Here is a 19,713-nt window from a genome sequence, read left to right on the forward strand (position 1 = left end):
TATTAAATGTGGTTCTAACACCAAAATAGCTTAAGCTCAGAGCTGGAAGTCTCTGCCACTCTCACCTTGGTACAGACCACTCTTACAACCACTTTCCAAAAGGCAGAGGAATCAGATCCAGGCTGTACCTCAAAGAGAAGATGTTTTTCCTGGCCAGCTGCCACTTTAGCAGTTCTGAAAAGAGACAAATATATTTGTTAATTTTAAGAAAAGTCATCATATGAAATAATGGAGCTATGAAATCAATTTCGAGAAACACTTTACAACAGAGAAGGAAATTTGAAGAAGACACACAAAGACAACAATAATAATGATTATAATAATTAGATTCTTGAAACACATGGCTAGAGAATGTTTTGATTATAAACATACAATTTAATTTCCAAGGATTTTTAAAGTCAATGGCATAGTGCAATAATATTTATAAATCTCTTTTTGTTATATTTATATCTCAATGGTTATTACATTTCTAAAAAAGACATCTAGAAAAAACATGCCTGAGGAATCAGATTTGTTTTTTTTTTTTTATGATTTTATTTTTTTCCTTTTTCTCCCCAAAGCCCCCCGGTACATAGTTGTATATTCTTCATTGTGGGTCCTTCTAGTTGTGGCATGTGGGATGCTGCCTCAGCATGGTTTAATGAGCGGTGCCATGTCCGCGCCCAGGATTAGAACCAACGAAACACTGAGCCGCCTGCAGCGGAGCGCGTGAACTTAACCACTCGGCCACCGGGCCAGCCCCCCGAGGAATCAGATTTTTAAAGAAAATGCATGGCTGCTTTTACTTATCCAAATTTTGACTATTGCCTCAGATGTATTTAAAGTGTGAAAAAAATCTTGCTCTTGGTTGAGTCCTTATTTAAGCAACAATACTAACACATCTCTTTGAAAATTTCTGTTTTATAGATAATTTGGGACAGGATCAAGCAAATGATTTTGAGACACTTTAAATATAGCTTTACTGTCTATACCTAGCAGAATAATTATAATTTAGACAGCCAGAGGATTCTAACATAAAAATATACTACTTTTAGAGGATAATTCAATATCATGCTATCAATGCCAATTTAAATCAGTTCAAAGACATATTTAAGTACTGCAGCTCCCTTTTATCATTATTCACCTTTCTCTCCGAGCACCAGTGGGGACATCACGTTCAACTAAGTGACTTACAGCTAAATAAATGGAAGCCATTGAAAATTAAGCTACTAGCCCTGGGGAACAAAGCCTGCCAGTGAAAGTCACTCAGCTGTGCCAGTTTCCAGTCCTGTTTTCTAGTTATCAAACCACGCTCCTTCTGTATAGGTTTAACTTTAAAAGGTTCTCAGACAGCACCGCACTTGTGAAATGCCCAACATCTGACCCATGGGAATTGGTTTTAAGAACCAAATCCAGTCAGAAATGTCCTGTGCTAAATAAACAAAAGGAAGATACTCTTTATCATCACCCCTGTATTACACAGTAAGCTTAGCTTGTGGATGCTTTCATAGAGCACATTTTATCCAATAACTTTAGGCCAAGAGGCAAATTTTATAGAATAGACTAGGTTTATGTATGTAAGTTCCAAGACTCCAAAGGGACAGCAAATGTCATTGATTACTCTTCATAAGAGTTGAAACGACAAACACAAAAAGCATTCCATGCTTGTGATACTATCAAATTCTCAATCCAATTTTATTCCTTAAGCATATGGTCCCAGAAGTAATGCTTCAAATACTACCATTTGGACAATCTAAGAAAAAGAAAAAAGTAAAATCCTAGAATTTTAAAAACACATGACTACATTTTTATTATAAAAGATCAGACAGTACACAAATACACACAGTAAAATGTAAAATCTCCTTTCACTGCCCCCTTTTTCCAACAACTCCACAGAGATCCAGTGTGTAGCTTTCTGGTTTATTTTCTATGCATTTATGTATTTATATCCATACAGGATCCGTTCATATATCCATACAGGGTTTTGTTTTGTTTTTAATGAACAAAATCCAGTGTTCTTAAAAGAAATGATCTTCTAAGATAATAAGACATTCTTTATTCTTCACGACTGGCTAATAACAGTACACCTGAGCCATGTCCATAAAAAGACTGTATTTCCTTCTCTTTATCTAACGTGTTCCAGATGGCCAAGTATGTCTCATATCCAATACAGCCACCACAGAGCTTGGGGAGTATCTTACCCTAAACTATTAATAGTGACTATAATACAAGCTTTTACATACTAAGTGGTCCCAGACTGCTAGGTGACTTTGTTTGGCCTTTTCTGGGTTTAAGGAGAGGTAATGTGGGATAGAGGAAAGAACTCCAGACTCAGGGAGAGCTGGATCTGCCATACTTAGGTAAGCATTTTAGGCCTCAGTTAAAATGTCCAACCCTCAGCAGAGTGCCTTCCTCAGTGTTAGCTAAAATGAATAGACTAAAGAGAGAAGCTTTAACGTCTCATTTAAAAGGCAATGCGAATAAACTATAATTATACCCCCAGGAAGACAGCGAGAGGGGTGGGTGTGGGTGCTGCTAGACGGAGACTTAACAGAAAGAAGTGACAGCTGCTCACCTGTCACCAGGGGAGAACACACAAACAAGGCAGGATTTTAAAAGCAAACAATCTGGGGTCATTCAGGGACACAGGCCTGTGGGTTTTAATAGCTTCTACACAGATCAGTATTACAACTGATATCATAAAGAACAAACTTAGAAAGACAAGGCTAATTCTATTAGGTGTGCTCTGTAAGATGGCTGAGAAATTCATATTCCATCTTAGAAATCTATTCAAGCATTAAGTAGAGATTTAAAGATGTTAGCTAATTAGAAAATATTAATAAACAAAATACTTTATTCTTCAGTGATGACAAATGAAATATTACTATATATGTATTTCTCTGGCAAAATAATGGCTCAGTGAACAGATCCAGAAGACTGATTTCCTTATTAACCAGCTGAACCGGTCGATGTACAGAAACCTGAGTGCCCTTTGACTATCCTAGGATCCTTTCTCTAGAGCAACTGATTGGCATATTCTCTTCTGTTATGCATCCCTTTAGTGCTTTCAAAAAGGAGTAAAGTTATAAGCCTATGTTCAAAATTCAATTTTGAGTTCCTTCCGTCTCTTTTATTCCTATTACATGTTTCTAAACAGCCACACAGAAAGTCGTATAGTAGGCGCTCTATAAATATCTCCTAACTGCTGCTGAAAACATGGTCTTAGCAATCAAAACATCTGGTTACCTCTCAGACAGTCATGACGTATGGGGCATACTTCAGGGGGAAAAACAAAATGAAAAATAGCAAGACTTACACATCATTAAGTTCAGCTACTCTCCCAAGAAATTCTTCATAAGTTAAGGAGCCACTTTCTCGAACCAATGTGACATGTTTTGCTACTTTTTCTGGTAACTTGTTAAGAACCAACTGCGTCTGATCTGAAAATTGCTGTCCCATGATGAAATGATGTCTTTTGAAATCCAGAGTGTTGTTTCACATAGTTTCTGTCAAATACATAGAAAAGTTACTTTAATATGTAATATAAAAACAGCAATACACCCATCCCTTCAAGAAAATTAAGAAAAATTAGGAATATCTTTAAGAGCTCAGTAGACTTACACGAGCCTAAGGTGGAATTTATTTAAACAACAATACTTTTAAAGTAAAGATTTATATTTCTATTTTTTAAGATTACACAGCTAAATGAGAAAACAAGATTCACTTATGTTATTGGGAGAGTGATGAACCTCGAACTTCTCTAATTTTGCCAAGTCAGAAACCATCATGTGCCTGTGCGTGCGCACAAACAAGGAGGCATTTAAGTGACTGTATTTAACAGGAAGCTTCTTTACCTTATATAATTTTTCTAAGAACATTTCCTGACTGCTTACCATGTGTCAAACTCCAGACTAAGGGCTTTCCATATATTATCTCATTTATTTCTTAGAACAGCCCTAAGAGGTAGGCTTTATTATATTCCTATTTTACAAATAAGGAGATAGAGCTAAGTGATTTATCTACAGTTCAACAGTTGGTAAGTGGTTGAAGTGAACTTTGAACCCATGTTTTTCAGATTCTGGTGCTCATATTTTTAACCACTATGATATACTATGATATATAATCATGATATGATTACACCAGCTGAAAAACATTTGTTGTTGGGGCCGGCCCGGTGGCGCAGCAGTTAAGTTCGCACGTTCTGATTCAGCGGCCCGGATCCCGGGTGCGGACATGGCACCGCTTGTAAAAGCCATGCTGTGGCAAACGTCCCACGTATGAAGTAGAGGAAGATGGGCATGCATGTTAGCTCAGGGCCAATTTTCCTCAGCAAAAAGAGGAGGATTGGCAGCAGTTAGCTCAGGGCTAATCTTTCTTTAAAAAATAAAATAAAATAAAGAGGGAATAGACGTGCTGTAATCCTGGAGCTGAAATGGTGGAATGGGGTTCAGAGATGCAGGTAAACTAGGGTCCAAAAGTAGAGACATGCCTGAAACAAACAGGCTGAGATATGAAAGCCGGGAGAGAGACTTCGAGCAGACAGCGCGGGAGCGGGCAGGGACAGGGGCTGGCGGAGCATGACTTACAAATGCAGTCCTGGCTGCTGAAGCTCGACTCCTGCCAGGTGAGGGGCAGCCTGTGCCAGGGGCAAGGGTAACCAGGCATTAACACAACAGTGTGGGACATTGTCTTCCTTCTAGAAATTTTGCCCAGATATCTGGCCATTTTAGAGTTCTGGCCCAGCTCAGTTCTGCAGATGAGACCGGAATGGCACCAGGTACGCAAGATCCAGAGCATAGAAGCCCTGGGATGATGTTACTGAGCATTAGGGTCCAGCAGGGGCTCCCCAAGCCGGCATCAAGGTCCAGGAAGCAAATTCAAGAGGAAGGCTGCCTGAGAGGGCAGCACCCAGGCATGGAGGTAGCGGGGACCAGGTCAAACAGAATTCTCCCTCCAGGGAGACACAGAAAAAAGAGGACGATTGGCAGTAGTTAGCTCAGGCTAATCTTCCTCAAAACAAACAAACAAACAAACAAAAAAAACCATATTTGTTGTTGAATTACTTTATTTAAAAATGTGTAACTTATTTTTAATTGTAAGATATATGTAAATTAAGCAGATTTTTGGTTTGAAAAACCTAAGAAAATGACGTTAGATTATTTAAGCGCCTCACATTTTCTGCTTAAAAAAAAAAGCCAGCTCTTGTGCTTTTTAACTCCTCTAGGTGTTAACTTAAAATTTATGTAAATTGTTTTCTAAATATGAAGATGATATTTTAGTTAAAAGGCTGGATCACTACTTTAATAATCTACTATTAATATAAATCAATGTTACTGAATTGACCTAAAAATTTAATCTCAAAACATTTATTTAATAACCACTTACTCTAAAGTCTTGAAAGATATAATTCTATGTATCGTGTCTCGAGAAGAGTTGGATGTGTTTATTCTAGATAGTGTTTTCCTTTGGTAAATAATGATTTATCAGAATATCAAGCATGGAGAATATGGTTAGAATAGAAAATAATATACATTTCTAGTATTTATCTATGCTGACGTATTCTATAACTGAGTATGAAAATCCCTATTTAACACCAACACTACTAATAATAATAGTAAAAGCAACTAGTATTTGTTGATCACTTCCATTTTGTAACACACTCTTATAAGCACTTTACATGTATTCACGATTTCAGTCATTTAACTCCCTATAAGAACCACTTTATAGATGAAGAAACAGGATAGCTAAAGAAACAAGCACGGAGAGGTTAAAGTAACAAAGTCACATAGCTAATCGGTTAAAAAAAAAACAAAGTTAGAAAAAGAAAAATGTATTACAATTAAAAAAAAATATGATCCCTCCCACTTAAGAAATTCCGTTTTATTTACGCAAAGACTATCATTTTATCTCAACCAAATTAACACTCATATCATATAAAGCAGGTGAAATAGTGAAAATTTTATGAGAAAAGTTTTGTCAGGAAACCTGCCTCATCATTTAATCAAAAAAATAATAAAGCTATAATTCTAAAGTACAAAATATATAACTTTAAAATATGAAACCATTTATAATAAGAGTTCTCAGTAACCATAAATATGTAGATTTGCTTTGGGCATTAAAATTTTATGTACTGTATTTGAGGTTTATTCTTTTAGTCACATTAAATACACAAAAACTACTAATGTACTAAAAAAGAAAAACTCAACAATTACTGTTTTGAATTGGAGCCTACTTGGCAATGATAAATATATTACAGAGATAAATGAAAGTGGTTGAGCAAGATCCAGGCCACTAAAAAAAAATCTCTGAAAGCAAAATTATATATCTTAAATATAGTCAAATGGATTCATAGCAACTGTATCCAAAGAGAAACAAAGATTTTAGCTTAGAGGCGGTCTCTAGGGTATTCGACATTAGTGATTTCTGGATTTCACAGACTAGTAAAATCTCAAAGCAACCGTGTTTTTTTATTGTAAGTAAGGACAGTTTCCAAAAATAAATTAAAAATCCCAAAACTTAACAGAAATTTAAAAAGGAACAATTTGTAACCCAAAAAGAAGGATATATTATGAGAATAAAAGTTTTTCCCAAGAAGGCATTAACTTCACACTGACATAGACTGCATACATCCATGTACAGCATTGTCCTTATTTTTCTTGTTCTAATCCAAACGTGTGAAAGCAGCATCAGAAGCCCATGGTTACAGACTGGTGTTAGGGAGCCACTGTGTTACATGCCTCTTTATAAATTACTCTCAACAAGTACCACGTGCCTGGTGCTCTGATGCGTTCTGGGGATACAACAGTGAGTGAAAGAAACACGGTTCTTGACACCACGGAGCATCTGAGACAGTGGGGAAGAGGCAGCAATCACACCAATAAATATATAATTACAAAATGACAGGCACTAAGCCAAACAAGCTGCTACGAAAGCCTATGAAAGGGGGACTTGACGTCGTCTCGTGTCAGGGAAGAAGTCCGCGGTAAACATTTGACTTGAGATCAGAGTCAGCCAGAGAAGAGCGGTAGAGGCATGGCGACGGGAGGACGTTCCAGGCAGAGGTAACAGAAAGTGCCTAACACAGGAGAGCAAGCTGCCTTTGAGTTAATTTAACAAAACCGGGCAGAGTGACTAAAGCAGAGCAGCAGAAGGGAGAAAGACTGGCAGCGAGATAGACTGTTTGCCATTTCTATTGATGACTTTGAGACAAGACTGCAGGCTGCCCGATCTGCGGATGACTACCATGGAAATGAATGAATAACGCCCACTGAATATCAGAATCAAGACTGACACAGGTACCGATCTTCTGAAACAGAATACGCTATATCAAACATGACTAAAAGTTAAATCTTGGATATGTTTTGAAAAGCCAACTGCACAAAAACACAAGGGTAAGATGGGCTTAAAAGCAGTTAAAATATCAAAGGTCTGAGGGTTTCAGTCAAAGAGGGTCAACAGTAAATAGGGACAAGAAAGATGCTAAAATAATCTTAAACTCTTGCTAGCAGCAGACGTCGAGAGCAAAAGCCCCATCCCGCTGACTCTGTAATGGACCCCAATTGAAGTGCTGTAACCAGCTCCACGCGGGTCGCACTTGATGAAAGGGCATTCATCATCTGAACACATCTGGGAGAGCACACAAGATGTTAAGGATCTAGAAAAGGAAACAAAGCAACTCATTCTAGATAATCACCATTCAGTAACGATGTGAAGAAATATGATAGATTTGTTCAAACATTTGAAGAGCTTTCATGTGGAAGAGGAAGTAAGATTTATTTTATGTAGTTACAGAAAACAGAATGGCCACTAAGTGTAAATTAGGCAGATTTCAGGTCAATATAAGAATTTCCAACATCCATAATTATCCAGAAGTGTTAAGGGCTGTCTTATAATGTATGTGGTGAGCTTGCTTTCATTGTAAGTGTGGAGGTATTTAAACAAAGAGTAGTTCACCCAATGAGTATTTTAGAGAAGAATTTTTGCTTGGGTAAGGAGTTAGTAGGTAACCTCTAACCAAATATTTTACTCCCAAGGAGAAACTTACATCTCCTCTAGCTTTCTTGTACCAGTCCAACCAAAATGCAATAAAAGATGTTAATCAACCATACCAAAAACTTTAAATTACACCTCCATAACTTAACAAAGAAAAAAATTAAACCTTTGAAATACATGGTCTTAATATTTAGTGTAAAATATGCAATGATAATTTAACCAGTGTGCTTACCAAACAGTTATTTAAAAAGAAGCCTTGTTGCTTATTATTGAGTTAGAAAATGGTCCCTTTTGTTTCTGCATTGTTTTGTTCTGGTGCCCTAACTGAATGATAAGGTTTATAATTTGAGGCAGCATATTAACTTGTTATCCTACAGTTGCACTTGGTATCTGGGAAACCTGATCACTAACTCCTTGGATTAAACGGGAAGACTATCTAGGGACTACTAACAGAGCCTGGAACAGTGGTTCTGAACCTGCTTCAGTGGCGAGAGCCTGGAATGTACAGTTCATTTTGAATATCATAAAATAATGGTAAATATTAAATCCTTAATATAAAAATATGACTCTGATCTATATGCAATATAAAACCACAACCAAGAGTGTGTGTTCACAAAAACAATCTGTTTAGGCCACGCTCTAGTCACTCGCCACCGCTTTTTCAGTGTCCCTCTTTGGTGACTCTGCACATTCTTCTATCACAGCATATATCATCAGTTAGGTCACTTGACTATCCCCCTCTGTAAGCTTTTTGAGCATAGCAGCTGTGTTCTCTTTTCTGGCAGATTCATAAGCATACAATAAATGTTTATGTAATGCAGTAAATATTGTTTTATTATTCACTTAGTATTCTTTTGACTCTCGTTAACTTGTTCAGACATCTACTAGTACTAACTTGGCGAGAAGCTGAAGTTAAGAAAAATTCCTAAAATAAAAAATACAAAATTGTAAAAATTTATCATTAATGTTTAAGTAAATTGAGAAATATTCACTATTTGATATTAGAAACATACTCCCCTCTAGATCATGGAATAGCAGTATTGCATAGGAACACAATTTTCAAATCACTGGCATAGAATTCAGCAAAAGATAAATCTCTGGTCAAGATTTCTCAAAGAACTAGCAGCTCTCATGCTATTGTGCCACCTATAATTCAGTCCTTTCTAGAAGGATAATGATGTGCTTTCAAGCAACATTTGAAGGATTTTCTAAATAAAGAACAATTGTTATTTTGAAACTCATATCAAGGATTCCAAAAATGCCACATTCTCTAGTGGGTGGTAACATACACATGATTATTTCTTTTTCTAACAAATGAATTGCTGTAGTTCAAATAGTCTTTATAAAGACATAAAAATTACATCATGGGTAATCAGCAAAAAAAAAAAAAAAAAAGAAACTTCTGTGAAAATTTAAACCATATCCATTCATAAAAGGATTAAAGCAAGTTGAAAAGCCTGAAAGGGGAACAAGTTGACTAGCTCACAAGTACTGTAGTATTTAGAAAACCTCTCTGAAACCTGTTCTCCATGAAATTTTGTATCAACTTGTTTACTTACATAAACACATTTATAATTGAAATAATCATCAATTATCGTCACTGTCAGCTTTAACATCAGTGATAAAAACTAAGTACTAAAAACGAGGTCCCTAAGGATAATTTATTTTATTACTCATTGCTTACTCAACCTCTAGATCTGTAAACAGATTATCAGCTGTTCTGCAAGACAAGAAATGAACAGGAGATATAACAGATACACAGTGAAACAACTAGACCAGTCAGAGTCACTAGAGAGTCTGGGGTGCCTGTTCTGGGATGAAAGATCCTAATCAGAAAAAAATTTTATAGAAAGAAAAACCACAAAAGGATAAGAATTAAGGTTAAGAATATGGATTTCTGACAGCACCAGTGTGTTTACTAAATACATTTCATAACTAGACTTGTCAGAATTCTCTCTGGACCTTCCCTGCCTTTTTTGGGAGAAGGGGAAGCCTGTTGGGTGTTTAGACGTAATCTAAGAAGGCCCGGCTACATACATCAAATATAAAGTTCACTTACATCAAATGACAAAGAACACATTTTGGAAACATACAGTCATATTCTGGAAGAAAATATTTAAAAACGACAGCCAGTCAGCATCAAAGGAAAGGAGAAAAATCCATACTATTTTTGAGTTCTGAATTAAAAAAGCATCACTTCTTAGAGAAGTGACTTCAATATAGAGGTGACTAATTTAAGATCGTTGGTTCGCGGCACGTCACGCCCCAGATGAAATTTTGAATGGATGGAGTTCATTTTAGAGCAAGAAGAATGGGCGGAGGGGAGTGGAAAAGAGTAACTTTATGCAGAAGATCTAACAATTATAAACCATGGCAAGTGTTACGGCAGCTTTATAAACACGCCAGAGGAAAGAACAGAATCATTTGGCACCGTGAAATAGGACGGGGTCAGAATATGGATGTACGCTGCAACTGAACAAAAGGGCTGGGGATAAACTTGACTAATAATAGTAAATCCACATTTTGCAACGCGACACAAATAACAGGAGGAGTCATTTGAAAAGCTAACCCAGAAGGTTTCCTTTCCAGGAATAACTACTACAATGATTAGCAAGGAAACGTTCTGTGGCAGCCGGGTCTCGAGCCAGCTGGTTCGACAAGGCAAAGCCTCTGGGAAGGGGAGCAGCCCAAGCGAATTCAGAAAAGCAGGGCCGGCTACGTGGATCGACTTGGCCTTTTCCGAGCTGTGGCCCCATGAAAGGGTTTCCAACCGGGGGGTCGGGGGCGCGCAGGGTGTCTAAGCGCAGCGGGGCCCCCCTCCGGCCGGCCTCGCGCTCGCCGTCCCCTCGCCGCCGCGGCCCCTCCTCGAGCGCACCTGCCCTGGAACCAACAGCTGCGCCCGCGGCCCCTGACTGCGCCGGCGGCAACATTCAAAAGCGGTTCCGGGCTCGAGGAGGAAAAACTCTCTCCTCGGCCCCCAGAACCACCCCCTAGACAGGACCAGCCACCTCCACCCCCGGCCGCTGGAAACCGGGCTGGGGACGGTGCGACCACGGAAACGCCTCCCAAGCCAGCCCCGCTCCCTCAGCCGAGGCCTAGAGAGCGCGGCGGGGCCCGGCCCGTCTCCCCACTGAAGGCCGGCGGGCAGTCAGGCCTGGCCGGCGTTTCTGCTCCAGCCCGAGGGTCGTGGAGCAACTAGGAAGACAAGCGGCGGAAGGACAGCCTGCGCAGCTCACCCAAGTTCAAGGCATCGCGCTTCCGGCGGCCGCGGCGCCGCCCCAGCCCGCCGCTCAGACCTGCAGGCGGCGGCGGCGGCTCGGTCGGCGCCCCGGTCGCGCGTCGCTGACGCAGAAGCCCTGCCCCCAGCGCGTTGCCTGGAGACGGTGCCACCCTTCCTCCCCAGAGCTCTGCTTCGACTCGCTGGCTCCGCTTCTCGGGAGACCTTCGAGGCCGGAGCCCCCAGGCCCGTGAGAGCGAAGGAGGGGGCCGTGCCCAAGTGGCGGCGGGAGAGGCCTCGCCTGGCAGCTCCTGGAGGCAGGGGCTGCCTGGGGTGGTACAGCCTGGCCGACTGCCGGCTCCTGGCGCCATCTCCCGAGCGGGCTGTCCAGGGCCCAGCTGGTGACAAAGGACCCAGTGCGAGCCCCGGTTTGGTCAAGGGCTGGATTCCAAGCCGCCACTTAGGCCTCCAACCTCACACTGGTCGTAGCTACGTAGAGATCATCTCGTTTCTTTACCATGAAGTGGGGCCGATTATGGTCACCAAGCTAGGTTAAGAAGCATGAAAGAGAATATATGGAAAGTAACTAGCACAGGGTCCGAAATGGTAAGCCCTAATAAATGGCAGCTCTTATTATGAACACATGTTGGCGATATGATGGCTTTGCAGAACGTCCATAGTCAATAAGTGCTTATCCATTAAGCATCTGTTGTGTGCCAGATAAGATGCAAGGCACTTGAGTTTGCTCTTGTTTAAGTAGTTCGCTCAAAGTTGTACAGCCAGAAAGCAGCAGAGCAAGGGTTTAAACGAGGTATGGCTGACACTCTATGCTTAGCAGCTAAAGTAAACTGCTTCTTACGCTTGTTAATGTTTCCACACCCATCCTTCCTCAGTCCGTTTGTAGATGTACCCTGTGCAGAACGACTCCTGCCCTCTAATAGTATTTATTGACCATTTACTATGCAAGCCATGTTCTAAGCACTTTAAGGTGTTAATTCATGTAACCCTCACAGCAATCCTAGGAGGTAGATATTACTAATACCCTCATTTTACAGATTTAGGAAAGGCAATTAAGTTTTCTAAGGTTGACCAACCACTAAGGAGCAGAGCCAGATTCAAACCCAAGCTGACTGAACCTGGAGCCTGTGCTGTTAACTCTTGTTCTAAACTGCCTCCATGAGATGCTAAGACTTGATCAGGGCAAAGTCCATGTCTGTCTGTGTACTCCTTTTGTTTTTTTTACCATATGGAGAGTGTGCTGAGGATTGTCTCCCTGACAACCAGCACAGAGTCTGGCATGCAATAGTTGTTCAATATTTGAACATTTAATGAATATTTGAATGCTGGAAAAACTGAGAGCCTAATAATGAAGTATAAATAATGATTTAGTAAATTAAAAAAAATCTAAGTTCAACACGGTACAATAGTTGAGCCTAATCTAGGCCTGGGCATCAGGAATATTTCTCTGCAAAACTTGCCTTCGATCAAATAGTATAGTTTTGGAGATTCTAGTCAGTGCAATAAAACAAGACAAAGAAATAAAAGGCTTCCAGATTGGAAAGGAAGAAATACCACTGTAGTTGCAGACAAAAATAATATGGAATACTACAAAAAAAAAAAAAAAACCTACTAGAACAAGTAAATGAGTTTAGCAAAGTTGCAGGATACAGAGTCAATGTACAAAAATCAGTTATATTTCTTTATTCTAGCAATGAACAATTGAACATGGAAATCTTAAAAACACTATTTAGCAGCAAAAAAGAAAGAAAGAAAGAGAGAAAGAAATACTTAGGGATAAATTTGACCAAATATGTGAAAGACATATGAACTGAAAAGTACAAAACCTTGTGAGAGAAATTGAAGATCTAAATACAGACATATATCATGTTCATGGATCAGAAGATTCAATATTTTTAAGATGTCATTTACCTCTGAATTGATTTGTGGATTTAAAGCAAGATCAATAAAAATCAAAGCAGATTCTTTCTGTGGAAATTACCAAGCTGATTCTAAAATTTATGTGCAAGTGCAGAAGACGGAGAGTAGCCAAAACTTGATCAAAAAAAAAAGTTGAGGGACTTATACTACCTGATTTCAAGACATTATAAGAGCCACTGTAATCAACCTAGCGTGGGATTGTTACCAAACCAAAGTGAGTTTGCTTCTTGGTGAGTTGAAATCAAAGCCTTCACCAGAAGTAGTTGTCACACAAAGTACAATTTTTTTTTTTTGCAGGAAATGAGACCACAGAGAATCACTTCCAAAGCCATGGATCCCCGAGCAAAAGAAGACAGGTGCTTTTTATTCCGGATGGGGAATGAATATTCAAAAGGGAAGTTTCATACTCCATGTAGAGGTGGGTATAAACTCGCACAGGCGTGGTTTAAAAACACACTCATGTACATTGCATGTTGTGCTAATAAGGCTTAAGCTCCTCCTAGGGCGGAGATCTTAACATTCAAGTGAAGCGAAGGTAAGTTTTGGACACTTAGCCTGTCTGCTCAGGCATCAGTCTTGCCGTGGGGTTTGGACCGGCTCAGGGCAGTTGGTGATTTCATCTCTTAACATAACTGAAAAACAACTTTGAGAAACAGTTAAATGCTTTCAAAACCTCTTATGAGTTACTCAGGCAGGTTAGTTGGTGACAAAAATCCCTCCTGTAGTTTTATCCTGCTCCTCATTCTTGAGGGTCACGGGTGAAGGTACATCTTCTGTAACTGCTTCCTGCTGAGCATGGGCGCTGTCATGGGGACTGGTGGAGGAGCACAGTTTTCCCCAGCTAACTTTAGGTAGGTTTGTGGGTCACCAGATATTGGCTCATATCCTTGTGTCACAACCTTCTGTAACTTTATAGCTTTAATGCATTTAGTCACTAACTGTACCAGACAATGAAATATGTAGGGTCCAAAGAGCACGAGAAGAAGGATAGCCATTAAGAGGCTCAAGTGTGCGAGGAACCAAGTTAAGCTGGGAAGGGCTTGTTTGATTCTATTCCAGATTTTTCTGTGAGGTCTGGCTGGCTCTTTTCTATTGGCCAAGTGGCCTCTTCCAGTAACCTGGTTGCACTTTCTTTTATGGTGCCACTGACACCAAACTTCTTAATGTCAAATCTGTGTGCCTGATGTGCAGCGAGCCAAACACTGAGACACTGGTGCTTGGAGGTAGAGAACGGTCCCATTCGAGTTGGCCAAGACAGGAAGGCGGGAGCATGGGTTCACACCTTCCCCAGAGTGAAAAGCAGGGCGTGTTTATAGAGCTAAGGGGCTTGGCAGGAGGAGGTTCAGAGAACAAAGGGGTCACTCCTGATAAGCCCCTGGGCATTCTGCAATAGTTGCTGGAGGCTGGCCATTTGGTGATTGCAACCTCCCTGGAGGCATTCTCTTTTTTCTGTAAAAAAACTCACAAATCCTGGAGACCCAAGTCACCCCTCAAGCTAAACAAGAAAACAGCAAATTGAGAAGATTTATAACAAGGTCAAAACGCAATCATGTACTTATTGAATATCTACAGTAACCCTCAGGTACCCGGCTTCACCACTAGTGTTAACATAGAAACAGCAAGACGTATTAGCAAAGGCACAGATTCCTCCCCGGTCTGCCATGATGCGACCAAAGAACACAAAGCACCAATGACTATATAACTATCTATAACACTGCACAGTAATCCAGCCATTCTAACTTTTAATGTGCCTACCGGGAGTAGGAGTGAGTCATATGAGAACAACCAAAGTACTCAGGTGTCCCAGGCAGGGCGCAGGTGAATGGAAGGGTTAAAACTATTAATAAGGCTATAATGAATGCAACCCCCAGTATTTTTACGGGAGTAGGTTGACAGGTCATTGGGATTTACTTATTTTTATGGTGTCACCAAACCAGAGTTTCAAATCAGAGAGTGGTTCACAGGAAAACTCAGCGTCATCAATCGTCTGTGATGATCTCTTTTGATGTTCAGGCATGGGTGCCTTGTTTTTTTTTTAAGATTTTATTTTTTTCCTTTTTCTCCCCAAAGCCCCCCAGTACATAGTTGTATACTCTTCGTTGTGGGTCCTTCTAGTTGTGGCATGTGGGACGCTGCCTCAGCGTGGTTTGATGAGCAGTGCCATGTCGGCACCCAGGATTCGAACCAACAAAACACTGGGCTGCCTGCAGCAGAGCGCGTGAACTTAACCACTCGGCCACGGGGCCAGCCCCCATGGGTGCCTTTTTTACCAGTATGTGGTGGACCCAAGGGGTGACTCCTAATTTTAGGGAAGAATGAGTGGTCACTAACACCAAGCGAGGCCCTACTTGAATAGGATTTAGCTAATCTTGGGGAGAACCACTTTTCCGAGTTTTAAGATAGACCCAATCTCCAGGTTCATATGGGTGGAGCTTGACCTCTGTAGGCAAGGGAAGACAGAAGTTTCGATATTTATCAAGTGTGTCTACCACCTCCTTCAGATTGATTATGTGTTTGGTTGCCATGGAGACTTCTGGGTCTGGGTTTGCAAGTGAATCTGAGTCTTTAGGGAATGGCCTCCCGTAGGTCATTTCAAAGGAGCTAAGCTTCAGGTCGCCTTTTGGAGCAGCCCTTATCCAAGTGAGGGCTATTATTGGCACTAATTTTAGCCAATTTTCTTGTGTCTCTTAGCACAGTTTAGCCAAAGTTTTCTTTAGAGTTTGATTGGCCCGCTCACTTTTTCTAGATGATTGTGGTTTCCAGGTAGCATGTAACCTCCATTTAACTTTCAAAACTCTCGTGACTTTAGAGGTTGTCTTTGACGTAAAGAGTGGCCCATTGTCACTCTGAATTGATCTAGGCAACCCAAAACGGGGAATTATCTTTTTTAACAACTCCTTTGTTACCTCGTTCACCCTTTCTGACCCACAAGGAAAGTCTTCAATCCATCCAGTAAATGTATCCCATAAACACCAAGAAGTATCTGTATTCCCCGAGGGCCATGGGCATAACAATAAAATCAACTTGCCAATCTTCCCCTGGTAAAGTTCCCTGAATTTGAGTTGCTCTGGCCAGGGGAAGTACAGGAGGTCTTGTTTGTACATTGTCCCCTGGCAATAAACAAATTGTTCAATTATTTTTTCAGTAAATTCTTTCATACCTATGGTCCTTATGACCTTTGTCATAGGCATAAAGTCTCTTTTCCATAATGTGTAGAATCATGAGCATTCTTAAGGAGCTCCCAAGCTTTTGTTTGGGGACCCAAATCTTCCCTCCTTGGTTATCATCCAGCCCTTGACTAGTGGGGACCACTGGTCACCCTGTGTGGTGGCTTCCCTTCATCAGGGGAATACACTGGTGTAAATTCATACAAGGCTAGAGTGGGAATTAATGGTAATTGGGAGAAGCTCTCTTGATTTAGCAGCCCTTTTTGTAGCTTTATCTGCCAAGTCCTTTCCTTTATTGGTCTCTAATTCTCCCCTTTGATGGCCTTTATAATGGACCACAGCTTCTTCCTTGGGGCCCTGTGCCACTTCCAGTAGTTTAAGGATCTCTGGCCCATGTTTAGTTTCTTTACTGCTGCTGTTAAGAAGTCCTCTTTCTTTCTTAATGGCTTCATGAGGGGCCAGCCCCGTGGCCGAGTGGTTAAGTTCATGCGCTCTGCTTTAGCAGCCCAGGGTTTTGCTGGTTCAAATCCTGGGCGCAGACATGGCACCACTCATCAAGCCATGCTGAGGTGGCATCCCACATGCCACAACTAGAAGGACCCACAACTGAAAATACACAACTATGTAGTGGGGGGTTTTGGGGAGAAAAAAGGAAAAAAAAAATAAAATCTCTAAATGGCTTTGTGAGCATGAATTACAGAGAAAGCATACTTAGAGTCTGTGTATATTATTTTTTCTTTTCCCAATTCCAAAGCTCTAGTTAATGTAATTATTTCTTCTTTTTGAGCTGAGGTGCCTGGTGTTAGCCCCTTGGCTTCTGTGGTTGCATGCAGGGACACTACTGCATAACCTGCTCTTCCTTGTCCATTATTCATAACGCTGCTCCCATCTACAAACCATACTTCCTCTGCATTGTAGTTGTTCACTCTGGAGATCTTTGCAGCTAGAGTAAACCTGATCAGTCACTTCTGGGCAGACATGGGTAATAGGCCCACTGGAATCAGGGAGCAGGGTAGCTGGGTTTACAGTATGACAGAGTTTTAAAGAAATCTGAAGGGAATCTAGCAGCATAACTTGATATCGTAGTATCCTATTCTGGCATAGCCATAGATGTCCTTTAGACTCTAGTAGGCTAGAGACTTGGTGGGGGGTCCACACTGTCATGGGTTGGCCCATAGTCAGTTTTTCTGCTTCCTTGATTAAGAGGCAGGTGGCAGCTACAACTCTCAAGCATGGGGGCCATCCTTTTCCCACAGTGTCTAGCTGCTTTGAGAAATAGGCTACCACTGGTTGGGTTTTTTTTGAGGAAGATTGGCCCTGAGCTAACGTCTGTGCCCATCTTCCTCTACTTTATATGTGGGACACCTGCCACAGCATGGGTTGATAAGTGGTGCATAGGTCTGCACCTGGGATCAGAACTAGAGCACCCCAGGCTGCTCAAGCAGAGCGCACGAACTTAACCGCTGCACCACTGAGTCAGCCCCTAGGCTATCACTGTTTTTCAGGGTCCCAACATTTGAGTTAGCACCCCTATAACTATTTCCTGTCTTTCATGAACATATAGGTCAAATGTTTTGCTCAGGTCTGGTAAGGCCAGTGCAGGTACTTCCATTAGCAAGTTTTTAAGCTTATTGAAAACTTGGTCACATAGCTTATCCCTTTCAGAGGGGTTCGTTTCTGGCCCCTGTAGTTTATCATAGGGAGGCTTAGCAATCAATCCAAAATTAGGGATCCAAATGCAGCAAAAGCCAGCCATCCCCAAGAATCCCCATAGCTGCCTATGAGTTTTTGTTGGAGCAAGTTGACATATTACTATTTTTCTCTCTTGAGGAAGGCTGTGTTATCCCCTTGAAATGATAAACCCCAAATACTTTATGCTTTCTTTAGATATTTATGCTTTCCCTTTAGACACTTTATATCCCTTACTGGCTAGGATATTTAACATAGTTACAGTGTTTTCATTAGAGATTTCCTTAGAAGGGCTGGCTATTGGGATGTCATCCACATACTGTCACACAGTACTCTGTTTTAATTCTAATTCCTTTAAATCTCAGCCCAGGATTTCCCCAAAGATAGTAGGGGAGTTTGGGAACCCTTGGGATAAGATAGTCTAGCAGTACTACTGCTTCTGATGAGTCTGGGTCCTCTGATTCAAAGGCAAATATCTCCTGGGACTTGGGATCCAATGGGATGCAGTAAAAAACATCTTTTAAATCCAGCACTATATAGAACCTGCTGTCCCCAGGGAGATTAACTAGCAGGGTGTAAGGATTAGGTACTACAGGATGTATGTCTATGTTCCTCTGTTCCTGGCTTTTTAACAGGTAAAATGGGAGTGTTTCATGGGGATCTACATGGCCTGATCAATCCCTGTTCTAAAAGCCTATTGATTACAGGAAAGATTCCTCTTATGGCTTCTGGCTTCAAGGGGTATTATTTTACCTGGGGCCAGTGATCTGTCTGCTTCAATTTTATCTTTACTGGTGTGGCACTGGCTGCTCATCCCACCTGTCCTTGTGCCCATTCTTCTGAGATAACTTGGCTTAAAACATGTAGGGGAATCTCTTCCTTCTCAGGTGCTGGTGTATCTTGCAATAGGGCCATGAGCTCAACTCCCCGATTTTTGGGAACTTGGATCTCCATTTTATCTTGTTCCCAGCTTATTGAGCCCCCTAACTTAGATAGCATGTGCCTTCCTAGAAGGGGAACAGGGCATTCTGATACATACAGAAAAGAATGTTTCAGCATTTTTGATCCTATTTCACAGGTCAAGGGCTCCAGAAACTTTTGGTCTCTTCTTTTCCTGATATTCCTTTTATGTTACACCTTTTTATGGAAAGGTTTCCCTTTTGGGTGTTCAACACTGAAAACGTGGCTCCAGTACTGAGCAAGAATTCAACATGCTTTCCTCCCACAAGGTCACCCTGGGGCTGCTCAGGGGAGATGAGGATTTGGTTATTTGGAGACACTTGGGGAGCCCCACAGCCCCGTCATCTCTCATCTGTGGTCAAGGGAAGTTGCCATGGCTCAGTCCTGTTCTATGCCTTCCCTCTCTGGGGATGGTTCAGACAATCCCACTGCCAATGCCCTTCCTGTTTGCTGTACGGACGTTGATTAAGCCCCCAACTTTGTTGGTGGCCTTTTGGTTCCTCGTTGGGGGCTGGGGTCACTCCCATGGCATCTTTTTTCTCTCTCTCGGGTTACCTTGAGCAGACCAGAGGGCCACAGCTAACAGGGCAGCTTGCCTTTTCATCACCTTGTCTTCTTTTTCATCCTCAGCTTCATCCCGGTTATTGAACATCCTAAGTGCAGCCTCTACTAGTGCTGAACCAGCATCAGAATCTATAGCCAACTTTTGGAGTTTCCTACAGACTCTGGAGCACTTTGAGAGGGAAATAGGAATTAAGAGCCACTGTTCTG

The 19,713-nt window shown here is 41.2% G+C and overlaps 1 protein-coding gene and 1 long non-coding RNA gene across 4 annotated transcripts in view; one reads left to right on the forward strand and one right to left on the reverse strand.

Moving 5' to 3' along the window:
* The window catches only part of RNF141 (ring finger protein 141), a 42,597-nt gene extending 31,097 nt beyond the window's left edge, over window positions 1–11,500 (reverse strand). Inside the window, exons 1-3 of the mRNA XM_001504919.5 lie at window positions 11,208–11,500; window positions 3,296–3,485; window positions 66–174 (exon numbers count right to left, since the gene is read on the reverse strand). Coding sequence (XP_001504969.1) covers window positions 66–174; window positions 3,296–3,438 — 252 coding nt within the window. The 5' untranslated portion in view covers window positions 3,439–3,485; window positions 11,208–11,500. The remainder of the gene's footprint in view (window positions 1–65; window positions 175–3,295; window positions 3,486–11,207) is intronic.
* LOC106783422 (uncharacterized) overlaps window positions 11,357–19,713 on the forward strand; it is a 72,900-nt gene continuing 64,543 nt past the window's right edge. Inside the window, exons 1-3 of one of the 3 annotated variants that reach the window (XR_001381188.3) lie at window positions 11,357–11,794; window positions 12,898–13,340; window positions 13,424–13,544. This is a non-coding gene — a long non-coding RNA (uncharacterized lncRNA). The remainder of the gene's footprint in view (window positions 11,795–12,897; window positions 13,341–13,423; window positions 13,545–19,713) is intronic. The other 2 variants (XR_011441120.1, XR_011441121.1) reach the window with 2 other exon arrangements.

The sequence above is a fragment of the Equus caballus genome, chromosome 7, assembly GCF_041296265.1.
Source record: "Equus caballus isolate H_3958 breed thoroughbred chromosome 7, TB-T2T, whole genome shotgun sequence".
Taxonomy (NCBI): domain Eukaryota; kingdom Metazoa; phylum Chordata; class Mammalia; order Perissodactyla; family Equidae; genus Equus; species Equus caballus.